At 36.0% G+C, this 21,758-nt stretch overlaps 5 protein-coding genes across 20 annotated transcripts; 1 reads left to right on the top strand and 4 right to left on the bottom strand.

Annotated features, from left to right (window-relative positions):
* Window positions 1-233: 233 nt before the first annotated feature.
* LOC108822775 (uncharacterized) lies at window positions 234-7,037 on the bottom strand. Of its 16 annotated transcripts, XR_008938044.1 has the most exons (8): window positions 6,720-6,921; window positions 3,139-6,441; window positions 2,835-3,058; window positions 2,659-2,748; window positions 2,108-2,325; window positions 921-1,047; window positions 804-836; window positions 234-730 (listed from the first exon to the last, which is right to left on the bottom strand). XR_008938044.1 is itself a non-coding variant. In XM_056993150.1 (7 exons), exons 3-7 carry the CDS (start codon window positions 2,294-2,296, stop codon window positions 624-626), a joined length of 339 nt encoding a protein of 112 aa, XP_056849130.1. In that variant the 5' UTR covers window positions 2,297-2,325; window positions 2,659-2,748; window positions 2,835-3,132; the 3' UTR covers window positions 234-623. The 16 variants fall into 16 exon arrangements, 1 of the variants encoding a protein (XP_056849130.1); XR_001944964.2 differs by adding an exon at window positions 6,949-7,037 and having other exon boundaries at window positions 234-1,047; window positions 6,720-6,763; XR_008938042.1 differs by having other exon boundaries at window positions 234-836.
* A 450-nt stretch (window positions 7,038-7,487) lies between these two features.
* Window positions 7,488-8,052, bottom strand: LOC130499213 (sugar transporter ERD6-like 6). Its single transcript, XM_056993240.1, has 2 exons — window positions 7,988-8,052; window positions 7,488-7,882 (listed from the first exon to the last, which is right to left on the bottom strand). Exons 1-2 carry the CDS (start codon window positions 8,042-8,044, stop codon window positions 7,670-7,672), a joined length of 270 nt encoding a protein of 89 aa, XP_056849220.1. The 5' UTR covers window positions 8,045-8,052; the 3' UTR covers window positions 7,488-7,669.
* A 373-nt stretch (window positions 8,053-8,425) lies between these two features.
* On the bottom strand, window positions 8,426-9,956 carry LOC108820212 (sugar transporter ERD6-like 6). The gene is made up of 9 exons (XM_018593187.2): window positions 9,875-9,956; window positions 9,729-9,794; window positions 9,568-9,643; window positions 9,422-9,486; window positions 9,239-9,331; window positions 8,974-9,142; window positions 8,773-8,882; window positions 8,630-8,689; window positions 8,426-8,527 (listed from the first exon to the last, which is right to left on the bottom strand). Exons 1-9 carry the CDS (start codon window positions 9,920-9,922, stop codon window positions 8,441-8,443), a joined length of 774 nt encoding a protein of 257 aa, XP_018448689.2. The 5' UTR covers window positions 9,923-9,956; the 3' UTR covers window positions 8,426-8,440.
* A 1,806-nt stretch (window positions 9,957-11,762) lies between these two features.
* Window positions 11,763-14,492, bottom strand: LOC108822776 (cytochrome P450 72A15). The gene is made up of 5 exons (XM_018595937.2): window positions 14,146-14,492; window positions 13,834-14,051; window positions 12,922-13,169; window positions 12,460-12,829; window positions 11,763-12,377 (listed from the first exon to the last, which is right to left on the bottom strand). The coding sequence occupies exons 1-5, from the start codon at window positions 14,420-14,422 to the stop codon at window positions 11,952-11,954; spliced, it is 1,539 nt and encodes a 512-aa protein (XP_018451439.1). The 5' UTR covers window positions 14,423-14,492; the 3' UTR covers window positions 11,763-11,951.
* Window positions 14,493-18,040: 3,548 nt separating this feature from the next.
* LOC130498865 (F-box protein AUF1-like) lies at window positions 18,041-18,649 on the top strand. Its single transcript, XM_056992560.1, has one exon. The coding sequence runs from the start codon at window positions 18,260-18,262 to the stop codon at window positions 18,647-18,649; it is 390 nt and encodes a 129-aa protein (XP_056848540.1). The 5' UTR covers window positions 18,041-18,259.
* Window positions 18,650-21,758: the final 3,109 nt, after the last annotated feature.

Raw genomic sequence — 21,758 nt, 5'->3', positions numbered from 1 at the left:
AGTTAATATCCAAAATATAAGCTATTTTAAGTTGTTTAAAATATTTGAAATATAAAAATAGTCAAAAGTAAACATCTAAAGTATATAAACACCAAAAAAATTTAAAATATATATTTATTCTTCATCCAAATATTCAAGTTAAACCTATTTTAATTTTTAATTTACGTACTTTAGCTTACATTACTCAAATTTACATGTTATATATTTTTCTTAGATTTAACGATATTTAAATATATATAAATTTAAAAATTTTTAAAATAGTTTAAACTGGTTATCAAACCCGCAAAGATCCAAATCAAATCGGAACCAAAGCTTATAAATACCCGAATAGAGCTAGAGTTTTTAAACTTAAAAATCTCAAACCCGAATAGATTTTTAAACTCAAAAATCTCAAACCAAAAATAAGTAGAACATCCACCTTGTATCAACTCGCAAAAATTCGAAATCCAGAGGAAAAAGCTTCAGAAATTTACACCATGCCCACAAACCTGATGTACCTTCCATTACGTCCTATTAAGATCCATCCTTGAGAAGATATTTTTTAGTCCAAGCCACCCAGTATGAATCATGATGAGGAAAGAGCCGCCATATGAGGCGCAACGCAAAGCAGCGGCAAATGTCTTCTAGCTTACGTATACCCAATCCTCATTCTTCTTTAGTATGGCAAATATCAGCCCAAGCAACTTTCTCTTTATGAGCTTTGGTTGGAGAGCCCGCCCACAAGAATGCACTACACATACTATCTATGGTTTCCAAGAAGCCCTTTGGAAGAATATAAGCAAAACTCCAAAAATTAACAGTACTTGTAATAACAGACTTGATATGTTGTAGCCTGCCTGCAAACGTCAAGGCTCTGTGCGTTCAAGATAGAAATTTCTGAGTTGATTAACCAGAGGTTCATTGTCAGGTTTACTCCAAACCTTCGAAGTTAAAGGCATTCCCAGGTATCTGATGGGCAAGGAGGCTACTGTTAGTCCTTTCTCACAGCCTTCTGTCCTACGGCCAATATAGATGATTTTGAAGCATTTAAATGTAATCCCGACATCTCTGCAAAATGATTAAAAATAGCTAGTACTCCATCGAGAAAATTTGTATCAAAAGTCTATTTAAAGGAGTGATATATTTTTCTCCGTAAGCTGTATGAATCTATCTACATTAATCATAATCTATAACATGAACATCCAGCTTATGTGATCCAGCTTATGTGATCATCTAACATCCAGAAGAAAATAAAGTGGAGAAATGAATTTACCACACTAACTATATTCTAAGAATCAAGAAGCAAACGTCAGAGATGTTATATCAACTGAAGGCAAGAACAAGCAATAGACGATACGAGGGCCAACCATGATGCAAGAAACAAATATTACCATCTTATAACACAAACTAAGAGAACATGATTGTTTATGTACATAAGAAATTCAAATAGTCTATTTAAAGGAGTAATATATTTTTCTCTGTAAGCTGTATGAATCTATCTACATTAATCATAATCTATAACATGAACTTTAGATAGGAAATAATATCAAAGGACATATTCCACATGTTTATAACAGGACTTTAGATTCTTCCAATTTCATGAATTTAACACTAATCCTAGAAAATCAAGAAAGATAAATTGCACATTCTAACTACACACGAACATTCAAAAGATTTTCAAGCTTTCATCAACGTGTAAGACTAGGAGACAAAGGGATAGGCTGTAACAATTACAAAACGTAACACAGTAATCATCAGCAAATGAGAATTGTCAACTAGTTGTTTCACAGGTTTAGAAATGGTCAAAGAGGGTTTAGAGTAATAAAACAAAACCTAAACATTCGAGATCCAACAAAACTATTACCACAAGCAACATGATACATACAAGCACCAAACAAGGTAACAACAATATAAACACAAAATAAAAAAAGATATGTTAGGAGTCAATTTCCAAAATCTCATGGATGCTATGAGAGAAACATTTTCAAGATAGTTTAATAAAACATTTTTAATTCTAAAATGGAGCTTTCCAATTTCTATACCTGTACGCGTATATCTTTTAGCTTAGTTTGTATCAAATGTAATAATATCAATTTGTAAGAGAAAAAGTGAAGAAAAGCATATATACCTGAACAAAGCCTTGGCCTCAATGAGGGGTATGAACAGTTTATGAAGCACACAACTAAAAAAAATGGAACTAGTCTTCACTTCATATCAGCTTCTCCTGCTTGTAATTTTCATAATTGTATCAACCAAAGTAACAAACAAATTTGAAATGCACATACCTGTCAAAGATATCTGATACACTGGAAATCATCTTTGACTCTTCTGAAGCACATACAAAACCTGAGGAAATCATAAGTAATTAGTATTTAGTTGACGCAATGCTGATAGTTTACCTTGTGAGTGGTAAAGTAAGGAATATGCTACTTGCTTTATGGGATTGATGGTTTTTATTTCTATCCAACAAGTTCAAAACCTATCACATAGTCTTTGTGTAGGGACTTTCCTAAGCCGTACATAGTGAGGTGAGGAATCAATTTTTGGTTCATACCATTAGGTTGGCCTTCGCTACATACCAAACTTTGTACGGTACAGATATAAGGTGGTTCTACTGACACAGAAAAATAAAACTTGACATAATCTTCACCTACAGTTAATGTTTTGGATTGGATTTACCTCATAATGGCTCTGAGTTTCTTGATATCAAGTTTGACTTGCTCTTGCGAACGGTATTACTTTTTCTCGTTCTGCTGATTCCGTCGGAACCTAAAGAAGAATAAGAGTTAAGTTGTATCACGAGTTGAAGAGAGAAAGTAATGGTCGCGAGAACTGAGGAGTGCTTAGTTGCTTACTGTCTTCGCTTACAGTTTCTTCGTGTTGTCTAAGGCGAATGACTTAAAGCCTGTGTGATTCTTTCATCGGAGCTGCTTCTCCATTATCTGTTTAGAAAACACAATGATGTTTGTTATGGTTCTTAAGTGACTCAGATCAAAAGGAAGATGTGCTTAAGTATTTGCAGTAGCAGGAGCTGGCTCGGATGCACCCTTCTGGAAGATCGATATCCCCTGACTTAACACTGGATAGGTGAAATTAATATGCGGCTGAGATTTTGGGAGATATCAGGAGATGAGTAAAGAAAAGAGATTTGAAATCTACCTTTTGATAACTGAAGAAGTCGGACAGCTATAAAAGAACATGACTCGGTTTCACCTGAAAAAAAAAAACAAAGTTCAGAGATAAAGAAAATTGACAACTTGTTAACTCCTAGCAATTGCTTCTGAGAGCCTGATCATTGCATCAAGCTGTGTAGAACCTCTGCATAGAGCAACATAAGACTCGATTAGTAGCTTTCTAGCTTCTGAGCTGAGCCGGAAATAATAAAAGAAAGGAATAGTGTTAGTTTTGGTTCATGGTGTAAGCTGTTGGTCGTTCTAACCATCCAACAAACAAGCTAAAACCCAATTTTGTTTATAGTCTCTATCTTAAAGATTTGGTTTAAACCATTGGTTATGTTTCCCATCCAACAAAGCCAAAAACTGATGTGCAGTCTTTTTCTAAATGCTATGTAGTCTGTTTTTGATTTATAGTCTTTTTCAACCGTCTGTCGCTTTTTACTCTAGTGATTTTTAAGCCTTGTGGTTAATGTGAAGAACTAGTTTTCGGTACATAAGTCTCTGTCTCAAGACTTCATAAGCCGCAGGTACTTATATAATGAATCTGTCTTTGTCTAAACTTCTTTATAAGCCGTGGGTACTTAGTGAATCCAACCTTTTATAAGCCGTGGGTTACTGTAAATTACAAAATGTTTTTTCAGCTCATAGTCTTTTGCCTTGAGACGTTTATTGAGCAGTAAAGTTTCCAAGCCGTGGGTACTGGAAAAGCAACTTAGCAGATGTCTGAAATTTTTTCTAGATTCAGTCTTTGTCTGATGACTCTTTGTGAAGCCGTGGGTACTATATACTAATGTAACGAATACATTTTAAATCAGTGTAAAGACTTCATTTTTGCAAGCCGTGGGTACTAGATACATTTACAATCAGTGTCTCTGTCTAAAGACTTGTTTATAAGCTGTTAGTACTAAATTTTTGTCACACTTTTGCATCCTTGAACATCTTTTGCTTCTTAGAGCTTTGGGTAAAGCAATGGATGTGGTTTAGATTTAGAGTCTTTGTCTGAAGACTTATCTCAAACCGTAATAAAGCAAGCCGTGGGTAGCAAGATTTTCCAATTATTTTTCATAAACTGGGATCGTTATCTCCAAGACCAACTCATAGTCTGTCTTTAATGAATCCTTCCAAATCTCATTAGCCTTAGACATAGTCATTTTCTGTCTAAAGACATTTTGTAAGCCGATGGTTGTTTTTGTAAACAACCAATAGTTTTTTTAGAGCCATTGGGACGATCATATAGCCTTTGTCTACAACTTTTATTTGTAAGCCGTTGGTCTTTTCTTAGCCATAAGTACTAATGTATAATTTGAACACGTTCAACCCCAGTCTTTGTCTAGCCGTGGGTACATTCTGACGAATACAATTACATCACAGACTTTTTTCAATCACAGACTCACAGTTAACATATTGAGGAGGTGTTCACTCACTGTCTTTGTCTGTAGACTATCTTGCAAAGCCGTGGGTACAAGTGTGATAAAGAATTTTTCATTCACAGCCGTGTCTAAAGACCTTTTTGGCAAGTCTTTGTCTTAAAGCAATCTGTTTTCAGTTACCAGCTTTTGTCTTAATACTTTTCATAAGCCGTGGGTACAAGTGTGATGAAAACTCAGTCTTAATGACCTTTTTGCAAGCCTTAGTACTTATGTGATGAAGATATCTTAATCACAGTCTCTGTCTAAAGTCCGTTTTGCAAAGCCGTGGGTACTGAAAACGTTTTTAATAACAGTCTTTGTCTACATACCTTTTTTGCAAGCCGTTGGTACTAATTTTATTATTCACAGTCTTTGTCTCGAGACCTTTTTTTTTGCAAGCCGTGGTACAAACGTAATGAATACGTTTATTCAATCAAGTCCTGTCTAAAGACTTGTTTTTTTAAGCCGTGGGTACTAATTGTATCACACTTTGCATCTTCAAACATCGTTTGCTTCATAGAGCTGTGGATAAGCAATGGATGTGGTTTAGATCTAGAGTCTTTGTCTGAAGACTTCTTACATACTAATATTGTCTAAAACCACCCATTAACAAAAGCCGCGGGTAACAAGATTTTCCATCTACTTTTCATAACTTGTGATCGTTATTTCACGCAATGGGGACTTGGGAAAATTAGTTTTCTTCACTTGTGGTCGTTGTTTTCCATCCAACAAGCTCAAACCAATTCATAGCCTTTTTGTCTAATAAAGACGTGTTGTTCACTCATTGTCTTTGTCTAGAGCCGTGGGTACAAATGTGACAAAGACGTTTTCCTTCAGAGTCTGTCTAAAAGCCTTTTTTGCAAGCCTTAGTACATATGTGATGACGATATCTTAATCACAGTCTCTGTCTAAAGACTGTTTTGCAAAGCCGTGGGTACACAGATGTACTGAAAACGTTTTTTAATCACAGTCTTTTTCTAAAGACCTTTTGCAAGCCGTGTGGTACTGACGTAATGCATACGTTTTCAATCTCAGTCTCTGTCTTAAAACTGGTTTTTAAGCCGTGGGTACTGACGTATGCATACGTTTTCAATCACAATCTCTGTCAAAAGAGTTGTTGTTTTTAAGCTGTGGGTACTAATTTTTATCACACTCTGCATCCTCAAACATCACTTGCTTCATAAAGCTGTGGGTAAGCAATGGATGTGGTTTGGATCGAGAGTCTTTGTCTGAAGACATCTCTCTCCAACCGTACATACCAATATGGTTTAAAACCACCCATAAACAAAAGCCGTGGGTAACTAGATTTTCCAACTACTTTTCATAACGCAACGGGACTCGGGACAATTAGTTTTCATGACTTGTGGTCGTTATTTTCCATCCAACAAGCTCAAACCAATTCATAGCCTTTTGTCTAAAGACATAGCTATTTTTTTCTGTCTAAAGACTATTTTAAGCCGATGGTTGTTTCTGAAAAGCCGTGGGTACTAAAATATGTTTTACTTTCCATCCCACAAAACATATGTTTCTTAGACATGCACTACCACAACCAACAGTTTCTAGGGAGATGGGTTTAAATATCCTCTCGGTCTAAAGCTTTTTACGCAACAGGGACTCGGGACAATGTCCCCCAAAATAAGAATCTGGCAAGAACACTATTAGATAAGTGTCTGCCCATGATCTATTTGGGGTTTGATAAAAACTAAAACTGAAGTAAGATAGAGCAGTGTCTACCGGTTCCACAATAAAACATAAAAGAGTAAAGAAGTAAAAGAACTTATCTGTTTTTGTTGTTGCTACTTCTTTAGCCGTTCAAGTCAAAAGATTCCCACTGATCTTCAATCTGTCAATGATGGTTTCTCCACACCCCCCTGTAACTGTAAACAGAGAGAGAGGCTAAGTGAGTGATATTAGTGAAAACAAGTAAAAGAAACAATCCTTGAACCCAGAAACGTAGGTATATAACCAATTTAAAGTCAAGATATGGATAACATTCATAATCTAGAGCACGATCAGGAGGTTCTAAGTTATAATGTAAATCAAAATATCATTGTTCTCATGCCAATTCCTAAAATATATACAAATCATCTCAAAGAAAACTGATCATCCGTACAAGAAAAAAAAATAATTAGCCTAGACAGAGACGAGACGTTACCTCGAACGATAATTCCACTCCGATTCAAGCGCTTTCCAGGATCGCTACAACAATAATAATCAAAGGAACGATTAATGAAACTTGAAACCCTAAATCAAAATCGTAAAAAAAAAACAATCGATCAAGCCGATGACAAAAAAAAAAGAAAAAAAATCAAGCCCTAAAACAACATATGAATGGAACCAAGAAAAACAAATTCACGATCAATCGAGTTTTTTAATAAAATTACTAATTTAAGAATCTTCTGCAAAAGAGTTGTCTCCAGGAATTTCGAGAGGAAAAAAATTGGGAGAAAACCCTAAAAAGTGAAGAACCCAGGCAACAATCCCTCTGAGATATATCATCCGTGAAACGGTTACATTTTCAATCGGAGGGCACTTCGATTGCCACGTGTCATGTTATAACGCATAAGATGTAGCTTCGTCTCAAGTCTATCCTGCAGATTAAATGAGTTTCAAATATTAGGTCCAATAAGGCCCATTATTTCAAATATTATACTGACCTTCTTTACGCTCCACCTGATTCTTTCTTCTGTCACTCTTGGTCTTCACCATCGAATATATTCTCTTCTTTTGTCACATAAGTTGTCAAGAAACTATTTAAAAAATTGAAACTCAACCCTTATAAACCGGATTTCAAACTAATTTTCGAGCTTTTCTTTGTTCATTTATGGCAATAGTGAATTTGAATTTTAACAAATAGTGTGGCATAGTCTGTAGTCTATGAGAATAACTTGATCAAATTTAAAAAAAAAAAGACACATGAAAAATGAAAATGTGGTCATATACATTGTGACAGAAGATTATTGACATAACAAACAAACAAATCTTAGCAACTTCTCACATTATCTCTTTGTTTCTTCTTGTTCTTTGGCCAAAACAGAGATGTAGAGAGATAAATACAAAAGAATGAAATTGATCGTTTTGATGTCTTTCTCATCTGAATAAGGCTTAAAGTTTTTCAAGCGTCTTCCCTTTGGTCTCAGGAACCCACAGAGTCACAAACACCACCGTGAACGCACAAACCACACCGTACAGAGTGAAAGTTCCTCCACTCCTCCAGGCTAAGAGCAAGTTTGCAGTCATGGTGATCAACCATGAGAAGAACCAATTCGCTAACGTTGCTATACTCCCAGCTAAACCCTTTATGTTCACAGGAAGGATCTGTTTCATCACAACAACAACAACAACAGAAATCAATCAAAACATATATGTTTAATGAATTTTTTTTTTTTTTGAGTTCTAACTTTCTAAACCAACTCTATATACCTCAGACATAATGAGCCACGGAATCGGTCCCATTCCCAATGAGAAAGAAACAACCATTGCCTGTGTAATGATTCAACAGTGTTAAAAGAAAAAAATAATAAGCTTATTGCATCAAGCAAGTTTCAATATAGCCCTGTTATTTTCGTGAACGCCGTGTCCTGCGGCGGCATCTGAAAATACAACATATCATCACGGCAAAAAAAAGTCAACCACATAATTCATGTAACAAATCCAGTCTGTTTTCTTGACGCTGCGGCAGTGACGGAGGAGTAAAACAAACGCTGCAAATTTCAGCGACAACTGAATTCCATCTTTTGTTCTTCCGGTGTTCACTCGCGACAGCTTCAATTTTCCGTACCGTTTAATTTGCTTGTTTAATTTGCTTTCTTCGCACTGTATTTTCTTTGCCGCTGCCGCAGGTCCCGTGTTCGTATAAAGAACAGGGCTTATATATTACAGAACAAACAAACTTACCACCACTCCAACCACTGAGAAGATGCTCAGCATACTGTATATGTCTGAATCAGGAGACACAAATCCCTATAACAAGACATGTAAAACTCAAAAGATCAAACCGCAGATGATTGGTGGAGAAGATAAAAACAATGGTGTTGAGAGAAGTTAAAAAACTTTAAAAAGTACCTTAAGGTAGAAAGCAGCTGCAACAATGGCAAGGCTAATCGTCATCCCAATAGAAGAGATCTACAAAAACATTTGCCTTGTTAGTTTTTCAACTTCGGCATAGTCGTAAAGATATGAGACTAATGAAACTGATTGATACTCACGGTAAGCAGAAGCCTACGACCTGCTTTGTCCACCAACCATGTTGATATTGCAGTCGCCACTACCTGAATAGCACCGACTCCAAATGTTGCTGCATTACTCGAGGTAACTCCTATTAATTGAGGACACAAAAAAGACAATATGAAACTATGTAATAATATGAAACAAGAAGCATCAGGGTGTTCTTAAGGCAAAGGCCCTACCTGCAGATTCAAAGATTGTACTAGAATAAAACAGGACGCCATTGATTCCACCGAGTTGTTGAAGCACAAGCAACCCTATACCGACCATGAGAGGGAAGTAGTATCTCCTCCGCTTGAGATCTACAAACCGAACTGTAGATGATCTCTTTGTAGACGATGCTACAGATCTCTGCACATTTATTACAAAAAAGTAAGTGTTTTAAAACATCTGTCTTCATGGTAACTTTTTGAAACAAAGAACTTTGTTAGATGTAATTAATAATACCTTGATCTCATTAACCTCAACGGTAATATCCGTCTCAAATCCCCTAAGGACTTGTAACGAAGTCTCAAAATCATCAGTCATACCCATTTTTGCCTACATTTAAAGCGTCCCATTAGAGTGTGAATCAACCATAAACATGCACTGAGCTAATTAAAAAAAAAAGGAAAAAACAAGGAGGAGTACCAGCCAGCGAGGGGATTCAGGGATGAAAAAGAGGCCTGGTATGAGTACTATGCAAGGCAATGTCCCTATTAAGGTTAAAGGAATACAAATCAAGAAAGTGCTTTAGAGAGCTTACAGATAAAAAAAAAATGGTCTCAAGGTTTTACCAAGAACTGCTAGAATTCTCCATGAAACAAAGAGGCCAAGTAAGTAAGCCAGCATTATTCCAATTGTTACTGAAAGCTACAGAAAGTATATTACATAGTTAGCAGAGAAGAGTAGTTGCATTGCATGTTCATCAAAATTGGTTAAGACATTTTTCAAAAACATGGTTAACCGAACCCAATCCTCCTCTCATGTTTTGTGGAGCTATCTCAGCTATATATACAGGCACCTGACGAGAAGAGTTGCATAAATACACCAAATGTGTTATTTTATAAGCAAGAACAAAACTAGATGAGTTTGAGTGGTTACCGTGTAAGAGATGATACCAACACCAAAGCCTTCTAAAAGCCTTCCCATGTAAAGAAAAGAAGTATCCTAACACAAGACCAGATATGGAGTCAACCAACATATTGAGAAGTTGAAAGAAGAAATTGGATGAGAACAAGATAACTCACTTTTGCAAATGATATGCGGAGCCATCCAATGATGTAGTGAAGTAATAAATTTAATTATCTTTAATTATTGTGGTATTTTCCTGTTTATCAATAATTTTTTTATTATTCTAATTTTACCAAAACTATCGGCAACAATGATATACGAAAATCAAAATCGTTTTGCTATCATACAAATATTATTGTGACATAATTTAACTTTAAATCTATACTATTATTTATGAATTGATTTTGTTTATTTGTCATCTTCTCCATGAATTTAGGTAAATTTTAATTTTTCATAATTTTAGGATAAGTCATAGTTTAATTTATATTATTAAACTAATTATGTTTTGATATCTGTATGTTATATGATATTTAAGATAATTAATAAACATTAACATATTCTACTGATATATATACTATCTTTTTAAAAAAAATATTTAATATATAATAATTATCATGATATTTGGAACAATGAATTAATAAATAGATATTAATAATTGGTATTTTAAACTTTTTCATATTTTCTATGATTTTAGGATAAGTCATAACTTAATTAATATTATTATTTAAATTATATTTTGATATATATATATATATATTATATGATATTTAAGATAAATAATAAACATGAACATGTTCTACTGATATATATACTATTATTTTAAAAATATATTTAATATATAACAATTATGATGATATTTAGGATATTTAATTAATAAATATATATTAATAATTGGTATGCAAAATATATACCGATAATATCATGATTGTTTTTATCTTATATTTAGTTTATGATTTCAATGATTAATATTGTATCCAGTTTCTCTGATTTTCATTGGAAATATTGATCAAATAGAGATTATTATAAAATTTATATATAATATACTAATATATCTTAATTAATCCATTTTTTAGTTTATTTGGTTTGATCATTTAATAAACTGAACCATATCCATATATTGCGGTTTCTTAAAAATAACATGCATTTGATTTATACGGTACTACAAAATCCAAACTATTTTCTCTATTTATGTTTGTTTTGGTTTTAAATAATTTAGTTTTACCGAATTAAATACTCCTAGATTATCGTTATTTTATTGATATTTTATAGTTGTGATTTTAATAATCTCTTTAGTGCCACATGATCTCTTTTCAGTTCAAATACAATATGCTTTTAATTTTTTTTTTTTTGAACGTCTGAATCGATTATTATCGATTAATTATGCTATTACAATGATGAAAATATTACAAAGACGATTTTACAGCCGACAATTCTACAATCCTGTGAGAATACACGCCTGACTGCATCACTCTGAGCCGTCCTATGAAATCCATGTTCGATGATACGCCCTGCACCAAGCTGAAGATCTCATGTAACCTATTTCTCTATAATCTGCATAATTTGGTATTTTCTGGGGTTTGAACCCCAGACCTCCGGGTGTAGAAGCAATTGAACCCTTAGTCAAACCACTGGACTAAGGGGGCTTCCACTATGCTTTTAATTTCAAATACAAATTTTCTAACTAAAAATTATTATAGAAAATATTCTGATCTAAAATATATATCACATAAATAATACTATGAAATAAAAGAATGTAATTTAATATATTGGTTACGAATATTGAAATTTTATAATTTATAATAATGAAAAAAATTTATACAATTAAATTACTATTTTTAAATAAATATTAGAACTAAAAGTTTTAGGTATATAGATATATTAATCTGCACAAGGTGCGGGACATCAACTAGTTCAAAAATAGAAAACAATTCAAAGCAACTTTTGTAACTTTGCTTTGATTTCTGGTATGCATGGATTATGAACAACCAAACATATCAAAATTGTTGTCGACTATGAAAAAGGCCACAATTTTTAAAAACCCCATTAATATCTGAATTCTTACGTATACAACAAGCTCCTTTTATAAACATCACATGAGGTTGTAGAACTATATCTTCTGTAGGATAAGATGAGCACCGAACTGTGGGTGCAATGTGATGAGTGTGTAAGGAGCATGAACATAGGAAGGTGAAAGCACAAAGGAGAATCTCTGTAGAATCAAAGCCAGAGCCATCTTTGTCTCCATCAGAGCAAAATTCTGGCCAATGCAGATCCTTGGTCCCCACGCAAAGGGAAAGAAAGATACTTGGCCCTTTGTTGCCTTTGAGACACCCTCTCTGAACCTCTCTGGCTTGAACTCGGCTGCATCTTTGCCCCACAGGCCTGTGTCGCGATGGACTAGCAGAATAGGTAGATTGATCTGAACGCCTCTTGGCAGTGTCAGGTCGCCTAGCTTCATCTCTTTGTGAATGGTTCGGGTCAGCTGCCCTGCTGGAGGATATAGCCTAAGGACCTCATATAGTATCATTGTCATCTGTTGGAAGCATTCAGTAAAATCATCAAAACACAACAAATGTTTTTCATTATCAAATGTTTGTTTATTTGGTTTTACTTACAACTTTAAGCTGGTTCAAGCCTTCTGTGTCGGGTTCGTTATCGCCAAAAACTTGCTTCACTTCTTGTCGTGCGCGAGCTTGCCAGTCTTGGTGTTGGCTTAACAGAACCATTGTCCAGACCAGAAGCACTGAAGTTGTCTCTTGTCCGGCGAAATAGAACAACTTGCACTCCTCCATTACATCCTCAGTGCTCATTTCATTTCCTTTAGCTTGCCCTAGATTCGATTCAAGAAGTATACCTAGCAAATCTTCACTTGGTGCTTCCCCAGCTTCTCTAACCCTTAACCTTTTGTTAATGATCCCTCTCAGTATAACTTGTATTTCTCTGGATGCTGCTTTCATCCTTCTATTATCCTTTGTTGGGAGATAACTACAGCAACAAAAAGAAAGAAAAGTATTGAACAAAACGTGATTCCCATCTCCAAAGTGTTAGATGCAAACAAGTTTTAGTTCTTTTATTACAGATATCCAGGGATGAAAGATTTCAGAAAATTTAGTATAATGAGCTGTGATAGTTCTGCTTGTAGCTCAAATATCCTCTGTCCTTCTTTGTAGCTGCTGCCAAAAGCAGTACGGGAGATCACATCAGCAGTCATGCTCACAAGCCCTGGCCACACGTCTATCTCACATGAGGATCCTTTATCCGAGACTAACTTTTCCCATTTGCCAACGACCTCGCTGCAGCTTTGGTGGAACGCAGGTACCATATTCTACACACCACAAGCAGAAGGAACAAGTTGGACGAGCCAAATGAACACAACTCTTTTTTTCGAAACACAAACTTATTTACATTAAATTTCAATTTTTTCTACTACAAAAGAATGTGAAAAATTTTCATTCACTTTGACTAAAAAGATAAACAACACTAGCAGAACAGTTAAGAAAGTTTGACAGCGAATTTGAGTCAATGCTTGAATAAAATATTCATGCTTGAAGGAAAGATAGTCACACAAAGTAGTGACGTTGAAAATCAGTTCTCACCAATGAGAAAAAACCAAAATAGTCTAGATTTCATTTTCAATTTCCGTACAGATCTCTCCACGAAATAACAAACTGGTGAGAAGACTGGATCTGATACTTGGCAAAGAATCCAAGAACTTAAAATCAATTGACAATAATTAGATTGGTTATTACTTCATATATATGTTAATATTTCTTCAACTACAAATGTGAAACTTGATTCATTCATTACACTCCTGACTCCTCTCACGTACATAGAATGGTTCTGATACCATGTTAGAATCGGTATTATTACTAACTTCCAATTTAAAAGTAATTGACTATAGGTAAATTGACTTTTACCTTCTAATTATTTCTTAATTCATTCATTAACATACATACATAAATTACTCTAAAGATGATCTAAGCTTATACCTTGATCTTCTCAAGGTGGAATGCTGGGTTGATGATTCTTCGGTGTTTCGCCCATTTCTCACCATCATAGCTAGCGAGTCCCTTGGCTATCACGTTACCCAACGGGAACGTATGTGGCTTCTGGAAATCATAAATTTTGTTGAACACTTCCTTGATTTGCTCAGGATCCATTATAGTGATGGTTGGTGTAGTTCCAAACCATGTAAAAAACGTCCTTCCTGTTTCAGCAACATACAATAGTTGAGACCTTTTCTTGATCGATCATGTACTCAATAAAACAGAGGCCAACCATACAACATTTAACATATATACCGTGTGTATTGAGCATTTCGAACGGAAAAGGCACGACACGTGGTGAGATATCATCCGTTAGTTTGATGGGTTTGGATTTCGCCTCCTTCATCATATTAAAATTCTTCTTCAAATCGCCGATGAGCGGTGTGTAAGGAGTACCGGAGAGACCTTGTCTTTTCAGGTAACTCTCAAGCATCTTTGGTCTAAACCAAACCAACATTAATGTTCTCCATGTCCACCACGACACAACAACTATAGCTGCGGAAACTGTTACTAACGCAACTGTTATCTCCATTTTCACTCTCAGAGAGATGGAGAGTTTTCTAATATTCTTGGGATTTTAAAGATTGAGAATGAATGAATGATGGCGAATAATACCGCATGATGTCTTCTAGTACCATTCATTTTGTGATTAGGTCACATGCCACGTGGTGCAAGAAGCGAACTTCAATTTGTGTGGAGGCATGTAACATACGTCAATTACTTTACGTTTCTTTGCAGATAATGAATTGTATTTATCTGTGTATGATGCATATTCAAATCTAACTGTCACGGATGACTGATAAAAACGATTCTGAATGAATCCTGTCTACAATGTACTCTGAAAATCATTTATAAAACAAGTACTCTGAAAATCAAGGTTGCATAACTGTTGGAAAAAAAATCTTGCATTAAAACTACGGAAAATCGCATAAAAAACCCTCAAAGTGGCAGCCACTTGCACTTTAAACCTTGAGAGTATTTCACAAGCACTTTAAACACTCAAGTTGGCAAATTTAGCATATTAAACCTTCAATCTGGCTTACTTGTACATCAAGTCAAAATCGTAACCGGTATTGTTCAAAACTGATGACGTGTCGGTTTTTTTAAAAAATATTTTAATAATAAATAAATATAAAAATACAGAAAAATATAAAAAATTCATAAAAAATTCATAAAAATTCATAAAAATTCATAAAAAATTCAAAAAATCACAAAAAATTACAAAAAAATCACAACAATAATTATTTTATTAATAAAATAAATAAAAAATATAATAATACAAAAAAACTTGAAAAAATCATAAAAATCTCAAAAAATCAAAAAATTCATAAAATTCAAAATAAAATAAAAAGTTAAATTTAAATAAAATAAATATAAATTCAAGATAATGAAAATTTATATTTTTCTACAAAAATTTGAGAAAACAGTGTATTTTGGTGTTTATGGGTCGTGTATTTTCTGAATCATAAAAAATCATGATCTTCAAATGATTCTCTTGAACCAAATCAAAGCAGACAAATTAAAGGGTCCAAATCTTTTAGAAGCTATTCAAAAGCAAACACTTGGACTTTAATTTGTTCGTGTAGTGCTTTGGTGATGAGAATCAATTCTGGTTAACTTAAACCACGACTGGTTATATCAATTGAGAAGTCAAGATTGAAGAGGATGGTTAATCTGGTTCAGCAAGGTGGTTAGCTCATGGTTTACGGTTTAGAATATCGACTTAGTATGATGAACTCGTAAAACTCGTGTATCATTTAATTTGTTTGCTTTTGATTTGGTTTACGAGAATCAATTTGAAGATAATGATTTTTTTTCTGATTCAGAAAACCTCGAACCATAAACATCAAAATATAGTTTATTCTTGAATTTATATTTATTTTATCTATTATTATTATATTTATTTTATTTAAATTTAAGTTTTTATTTTATTTTGATTTTTATGAATTTTCTGATTTTTGTGGATTTTTATGATTTCTTTCAAGTTTTTATTATTTTTTATATATTTATTTATATTTATTTTATTAATAAAATAAAATAATTATTTTGTGATTTTTTTGTAGTTGATTCTACTGATTCTCGTAGATTATAATAAAATAAAAATCATTATCATGAATTTATATTTATTTTATCTAAATTTATTTTTTATTTTATTTTGATTTTTATGAATTTTTTGATTTTTATGATTTTTATGATTTTTTCAAGTTTTTATTATTATTATATTTTTATTTTTTATTTATTTTATTAATAAAATAAAATAATTATTGTTGTGATTTTTTTGTAATTTTTTAAGATTTTTTTGAATTTTATTTTGAATTTTTATGAATTTTTTATGATTTTTTCTGTTTTCTGTATTTTCTATTTATTTATTATTAAAATATATTTAAAAAAAAAAAACCGACACGTCATCAGTTTTGAACAGTACCGGTTATGATTTTAACTTGATGTACAAGTAAGCCGGATTGGAGGTTTAATATGCTAAATTTGCCAACTTGAGTGTTTAAAGTGCTTGTGAAATACTCTCAGGGTTTAAAGTGTAAGTGGCTGCCACCTTGAGGGTTTTTATGCGATTTTCCCATTAAAACTATATAAAGGACTTAAGTAATACACGAGTGATTTGGACTACTCTACTTACCGTCAGTTTATTTTATGTTAGAAGCTATATAATTTATCATGATACTTTTGACCCGCGCTTTGGAAGCGCGGAATATTTTACGATAAAAAGTTTCACTAATAACTTAACAAATATTTTGGTAAATTTTAAAGAGTGTGTATTTAAATATTTTTGCATTTAAATCAATGTTTTTAAATTCAACCGGATTGTGATTATATCCGTTAATCCGGAGATCTGACAATTCAATTTTGGTTTTTAAAATATTCATATTAAAAAAAATCACTAAACCTCGAGACTAACCGATTGAACTGATGGATGACTGATATGTAATCTTATAATCCAAATTTTAAAGTTCATTATTTTGCAATTTATGAAATTATGACGTTTCTACAAAATTTTAAAGAGAAAATGATAGATATAAAATAACTAAGATTAATTATTGTATTGTCTGGAAACATTGATATTAGTATAAAAAATATATTGTTTGGAAACATTGATAATAGTATAAAGAAATAATTATATTGTTTGGAAACATGGATAGTAGTATAAAGAAAGTAACATTAGTGATTTAATGTAGGTTTAACTATAAAGTATAAAGGTGTATTTAATTTAAAAACTTACAGAATAAATGTTAGGTCCAACAGAATGTTTCTGTTTTAATAAGATAGATGAGAAGAAATTCACAACATGACCCATTAATCCGATTTGGACAATGGCCTGATCATCTCATTTGCTCATGACCCATAAAAGATTCAATGCCATCGAAATTGCAAGAAAAAGAGTTCATTGTTTCGGAGGAAATTTTGATGGAACCAGTGTTCGTAAATAATTAGGCTAGTAGAACTCATAAAAGAATTTTTTTTCTTCTTCATGACCTATGGTTGATGAGCCTTTATAGTCTATACAAAAAAATAAGATAGTTTACTTTAGTTTTTTGGGTATAAAATCATGAACAACCGGACAAATCAAAAGGTCAAAATGAAAGTTTACTTTATTTGTGTATGACCAAAAATTTGAAAAGAAAATACTGAAATCATTATATTCATATGTATAGGGTTATTTTTTACATTTCTAGACAAACAAAATAAATATATTATTCCTATATGTCATAATATCTTTCCAAGTCTTTCCATACATAATCTATATATATAAAAAATGTTCCATCCCTCACAGCCCTCCACGTCATCGCCAGCCTGGAAAGTCGAGCGTTCTCCAGCCGACATGCGTCCAAACGCAAGAAGTCTTGCCGTTTCATTTAGTCTTCGGCGTAGTGGGCTTTAGATGGTGCTCTGTGTATGGGCTTCTCTTGAACTGACTTGGTGTTAGTTGTTTCGGCCCGTTTTAGAAGTCACTCCTCTGCAACCTTAATTCGCTGCAAACGAAGAAAAGGAAATAGTATCTCTGTCTCACCCCTTAAGCTTGCTTCTTCCGTTCACTGTTCAAATCTATCCTGATCTTTTCCAGTTCCGTTAAACCGGTCAAAACCCCGACTCCGTCTCAGATTCTCGCCGGATTTAACAGGATCCTGATCTGAAACCTGGAGGTGGAGCTCCACGGCGGAGACATCAAGCTTGAGAAAGGCACCGTCGTAAAATGGAAGGCGGAGTTCAGGGAGAGTCTCGATAGCTGTGTCGTCGTAGCGTTCCGTTCGGTGACGGTCAACAACGCTTCGGCAATCGACGGTGACGACGCGGAGACCGATTCAGAGTTCGTCTCCGTTTAAAGACGCGCCTGGTGTGGACGATCCGCGCGTTGATGGAGGTCTCCACGCGCCATTACCAGATGAGAGATCTGGTGAAGGAACGCGAGGAGAAGGAGAAGCTGATGCTGCGCGACGGAGACGGGGAAGCTACGGTGGCGATGGACACGGCAGGGATGAATGAGTGCAGTGAGACGGAGGCGCATGTGGACGAGAAAGGATCGCATGGATGCACGGTGGTTGCTAACGGGAGGACGAGTATGAGACACGCGCCGTCGCTGAAGCTGAAGAGCGGGATCTGTTTGGAAGCCGCGACGCTTGTGGTCGCGAGGCCGAGTTGTACGGCTTCTGATGATGGAGGGGATGCTGAGCTGGCGACGGAGGCTGACGCGACCGCGTCTGGCGAATATGATAAAATAATTCGAGAAAAAGTAACGATAAAATAATAGCGCAGCGGAAATAATAATAATAATACGGATAATAAAATCCACGTCATATCATAAAGTCATAATCCGAAAATAAACATCCGAAATATAAATAACAACATAAGCCCGAAGGCTGAAATAAGAAATAACATAAACGATAGAAGTCTGAAGGCCTGAAGGCCCAATAACGATAAAAGATAAAACGATGAACGATAAAGCCCACGAGCCCAAATAGTAGCACTAGTCCGATATGATCACTCCTGCTCATCGGTCTCACCTGAAAGGGGAAAGAAAGAGGGGTGAGCAACAGGGGAGTCGCTCAGTGAGGTATGGGATGCTAAACCGCAAACCACTGACTCAGTTCATAGCACTACAACTATGTAGGCTTAGCTCTAGCATGAAACAAACACGGTGTCTAGTACACCACACATAACAACAAAGAATGCGCTAATAGCACACAGCTAATCTCTGCACCACGCATTTCCTTATAAGGATATAACCATATACTCGAAGCGTCGCTAGTACAGTCTGTCTCTGTACCCCCGCCCACCGTAGCGTCGAATGCAAACGTCTCTGCACCACGCCCCAAACAGTAGCGTCGAAGCTCAAACGTCTCTGAACTCACGCCCATATCACACCGTAGCGTCGAATCTCGGACATCTCCGAACTCACGCCCATCACATAGTCCCTACTCATAACTATGTATATACATATATATATAACCGTGCTCAGCGACAATAAATTCACACAACCGTTGAATCCTCTATTAACCTAATTCCGGTTTAACAATCAATATCAATAATAATCAAACAAGACTCGCAAACAGACTAGATTCACAGAGACGGATCATGTTTCGAAACTAAACTTTTCATAATGGCAGTACTAAACTAGTTCGGGATTTAACGGAGAAGCCCTCACCTTAGCAAATGAAGAGAAGTGATGTCTATGAATTCCAGCTGCTCAAATAGACTCCAAATCTGAAATCAGATCGAAATTCCGAGTCAGAACGCCCTTCGAACGGGTGAAAACGGGTGTCAAAGGAAAAGTCAACCCGCTGGTCAAAGGTCAACCCGGTCAAACCTTGACCAGAAATCAATTAAGCCTAACCGACCGGTTTACTCTGACCTAAATCGATTTCAATTGGACCGCCCGGTTTAGCCTTAACCGAAATTAAATTAATTAATTAATTAAATCGACCGGTTTACCCTAACCGAAATCTAATTAATTTTAACCAACCGGTTTACCCTAACCGATTCGCAATTAATTTAAACCAGTCAAACCAACCGGTTGACCGAGTCACCGAGTTGACTCACCGAGTCGACTCGGCCGAGTGGCCGAGTCACCGGCGAGTCACCGGCGGAGGTCACCGGCGGCGACGGCGGAGGGACGGTGGCTTACCGGAAAAGTCACCGGCGGCGGCGGCGGTGCGGTGGTGACGCGGCGGCGGACTCCCGGCGGCGAACTGACGGCGGCCGGGCGCGGCGGCTCCGGCGAACGGTGGTCGGAGACGGTGGCGCGTGCGTTTCACGCGCGCGCGCGGGTTGATCTTCCGGAGGCGCGTACGGCTTCGTCTGAGCTCCGATTTCGACGATTTCGGTGGCTATGGATTCGTCTCGTCGAGAGGAACGCGATGGTGGTCTTGCATGCACGAAATACGCAGCGGTTAGGAAGTTATGGTCGATTTACTAAAACGGCCGAAATAAAACTTAAAATGCATTTGGCTTCCGGGGGTTACCTAGGGGGATGATCGGTGGTGGCGAACTGGACGCGATCACTGGACGTGGTGGCTCCGGCGACGAGCTCCGGCGACCCTCTCTCTACAAAATGATCACACTTCCTTAGTTCTCTCTCTCTCTCTAACTTCTTTAATCTTTTTTTTTTTCTCTTGTTGCAAATGGTGAAGAAAACAAAGTGGAGTGGCTTTTTATAGAATTTACCTTGGGTAATTTCGAGTGGGCTTGGGCCTGTGCGGGTTTGAGATAGTGGGCTTGGGTTTGGGTCATTACAATTCTCCCCCACTAACACGGAATTCGTCCCCGAATTCGAGTCACCAATAGACTGTCCAATAACATCCCGAAACAACACTGGATGGTCAATCCTCATCTGTAGCTCGGGCTCCCATGTCTCCTCTTGGATCCCGTCTCTCTCCCAACGAACCTTGACCAACATGGTCATCATTCCCTTATCTGTTTTCATTTGGCGATCCAAAATCTCCACTGGCGTACACGGCGCACATAAATCTTTGCCAAGATCACTTGGTGGCTGCTGCAAAATGAGCTCTGGCTCTCTAACGACTTTCCTCAAAACGGAAACATGAAACACGTCATGGAAGTCTGATAACTCTGCTGATAACTTCAATCGGTATGCAACTGCTCCAATCCGCTCCAAAATAGGAAATGGTCCCATATATCTCGGTTTAAGCTTCTTTAGCTTCCGAGTCTTAGATCCTCCCTGAAATGTCCTCATTTTCAGGTATACCAGGTCGCCAACCTCAAACTGCAAATCCTTACGGCGCTTATCTGCATAACTCTTCTGTCGATCGTGGGCTTCTTTAAGCCGATTCTTGAGCATCTCAACCTGTTCTACCGTCTCTTGAACCATTGCAGGTTCAATCTCACGTCGCTCCCCCACTTCTGTCCAACAAAGCGGTGTGCGACAAGGCCTACCGTAAAGAGCCTCATACGGTGCCATCTTAATGCTGGAGTGATAACTGTTGTTGTAGGCAAACTCTGCTAAGGGTAAATATTTGCCCAACTTCCTCCCCAATCTAGAACGCAAGCTCTCAACATATCCTCTAAGGTCTGAATAGTCCTCTCTGACTGACCGTCGGTCTGCGGATGGTAAGCTGTGCTCATATGGACCTTTGTCCCAAGTGCCTTCTGAAAGGCTCCCCAAAATATAGATGAAAACTTTACGTCTCTATCAGATACAATGCTCACGGGAACTCCATGCAATCTCACAATCTCATCGATGTAAATTTGCGCCAACTGACTTGCTCCGTCGGTCGTCTTAATCGCTAAGAAATGGGCTGACTTGGTAAGTCTGTCCACAATTACCCATATGGCATTCTTCCCTCCTGAAGTAGTCGGTAACCCCAATACAAAATCCATAGTCACCATGTCCCATTTCC

The sequence above is a fragment of the Raphanus sativus genome, chromosome 8 (genome assembly GCF_000801105.2).
Source record: "Raphanus sativus cultivar WK10039 chromosome 8, ASM80110v3, whole genome shotgun sequence".
Lineage (NCBI taxonomy): Eukaryota > Viridiplantae > Streptophyta > Magnoliopsida > Brassicales > Brassicaceae > Raphanus > Raphanus sativus.
This window is presented reverse-complemented; position numbering and strand designations above follow the sequence as displayed.

What these genes read in the sequence shown, in the direction of transcription:
- LOC108822775 (XM_056993150.1), bottom strand. Translation starts at nt 2,296, where the DNA reads ATGATTTCCAGTGTATCAGATATCTTTGACAG. An exon ending in GTATCAGATATCTTTGACAG is followed by an intron (nt 2,162 to 2,264) that starts GTATGTGCATTT and finishes CATTTTTTTTAG; the next exon opens with TTGTGTGCTTCATAAACTGT. An exon ending in GAGGCCAAGGCTTTGTTCAG is followed by an intron (nt 1,048 to 2,107) that starts GTATATATGCTT and finishes ATCATTTTGCAG; the next exon opens with AGATGTCGGGATTACATTTA.
- LOC130499213 (XM_056993240.1), bottom strand. Translation starts at nt 8,044, where the DNA reads ATGGTTGTTTCTTTCTCATTGGGAATGGGACCGATTCCGTGGCTCATT. An exon ending in CGTGGCTCATTATGTCTGAG is followed by an intron (nt 7,883 to 7,987) that starts GTATATAGAGTT and finishes GTGATGAAACAG; the next exon opens with ATCCTTCCTGTGAACATAAA.
- LOC108820212 (XM_018593187.2), bottom strand. Translation starts at nt 9,922, where the DNA reads ATGGGAAGGCTTTTAGAAGGCTTTGGTGTTGGTATCATCTCTTACACG. An exon ending in CTGAATCCCCTCGCTGGCTG is followed by an intron (nt 9,332 to 9,421) that starts GTACTCCTCCTT and finishes CTTTAAATGTAG; the next exon opens with GCAAAAATGGGTATGACTGA. An exon ending in GTCGTAGGCTTCTGCTTACC is followed by an intron (nt 8,690 to 8,772) that starts GTGAGTATCAAT and finishes ATGTTTTTGTAG; the next exon opens with ATCTCTTCTATTGGGATGAC.
- LOC108822776 (XM_018595937.2), bottom strand. Translation starts at nt 14,422, where the DNA reads ATGGAGATAACAGTTGCGTTAGTAACAGTTTCCGCAGCTATAGTTGTT. An exon ending in CGAAATGCTCAATACACACG is followed by an intron (nt 14,052 to 14,145) that starts GTATATATGTTA and finishes TTGCTGAAACAG; the next exon opens with GAAGGACGTTTTTTACATGG. An exon ending in TCTTTCATCCCTGGATATCT is followed by an intron (nt 12,830 to 12,921) that starts GTAATAAAAGAA and finishes TTGTTGCTGTAG; the next exon opens with TTATCTCCCAACAAAGGATA.
- LOC130498865 (XM_056992560.1), top strand. Translation starts at nt 18,260, where the DNA reads ATGGAGGTCTCCACGCGCCATTACCAGATGAGAGATCTGGTGAAGGAA.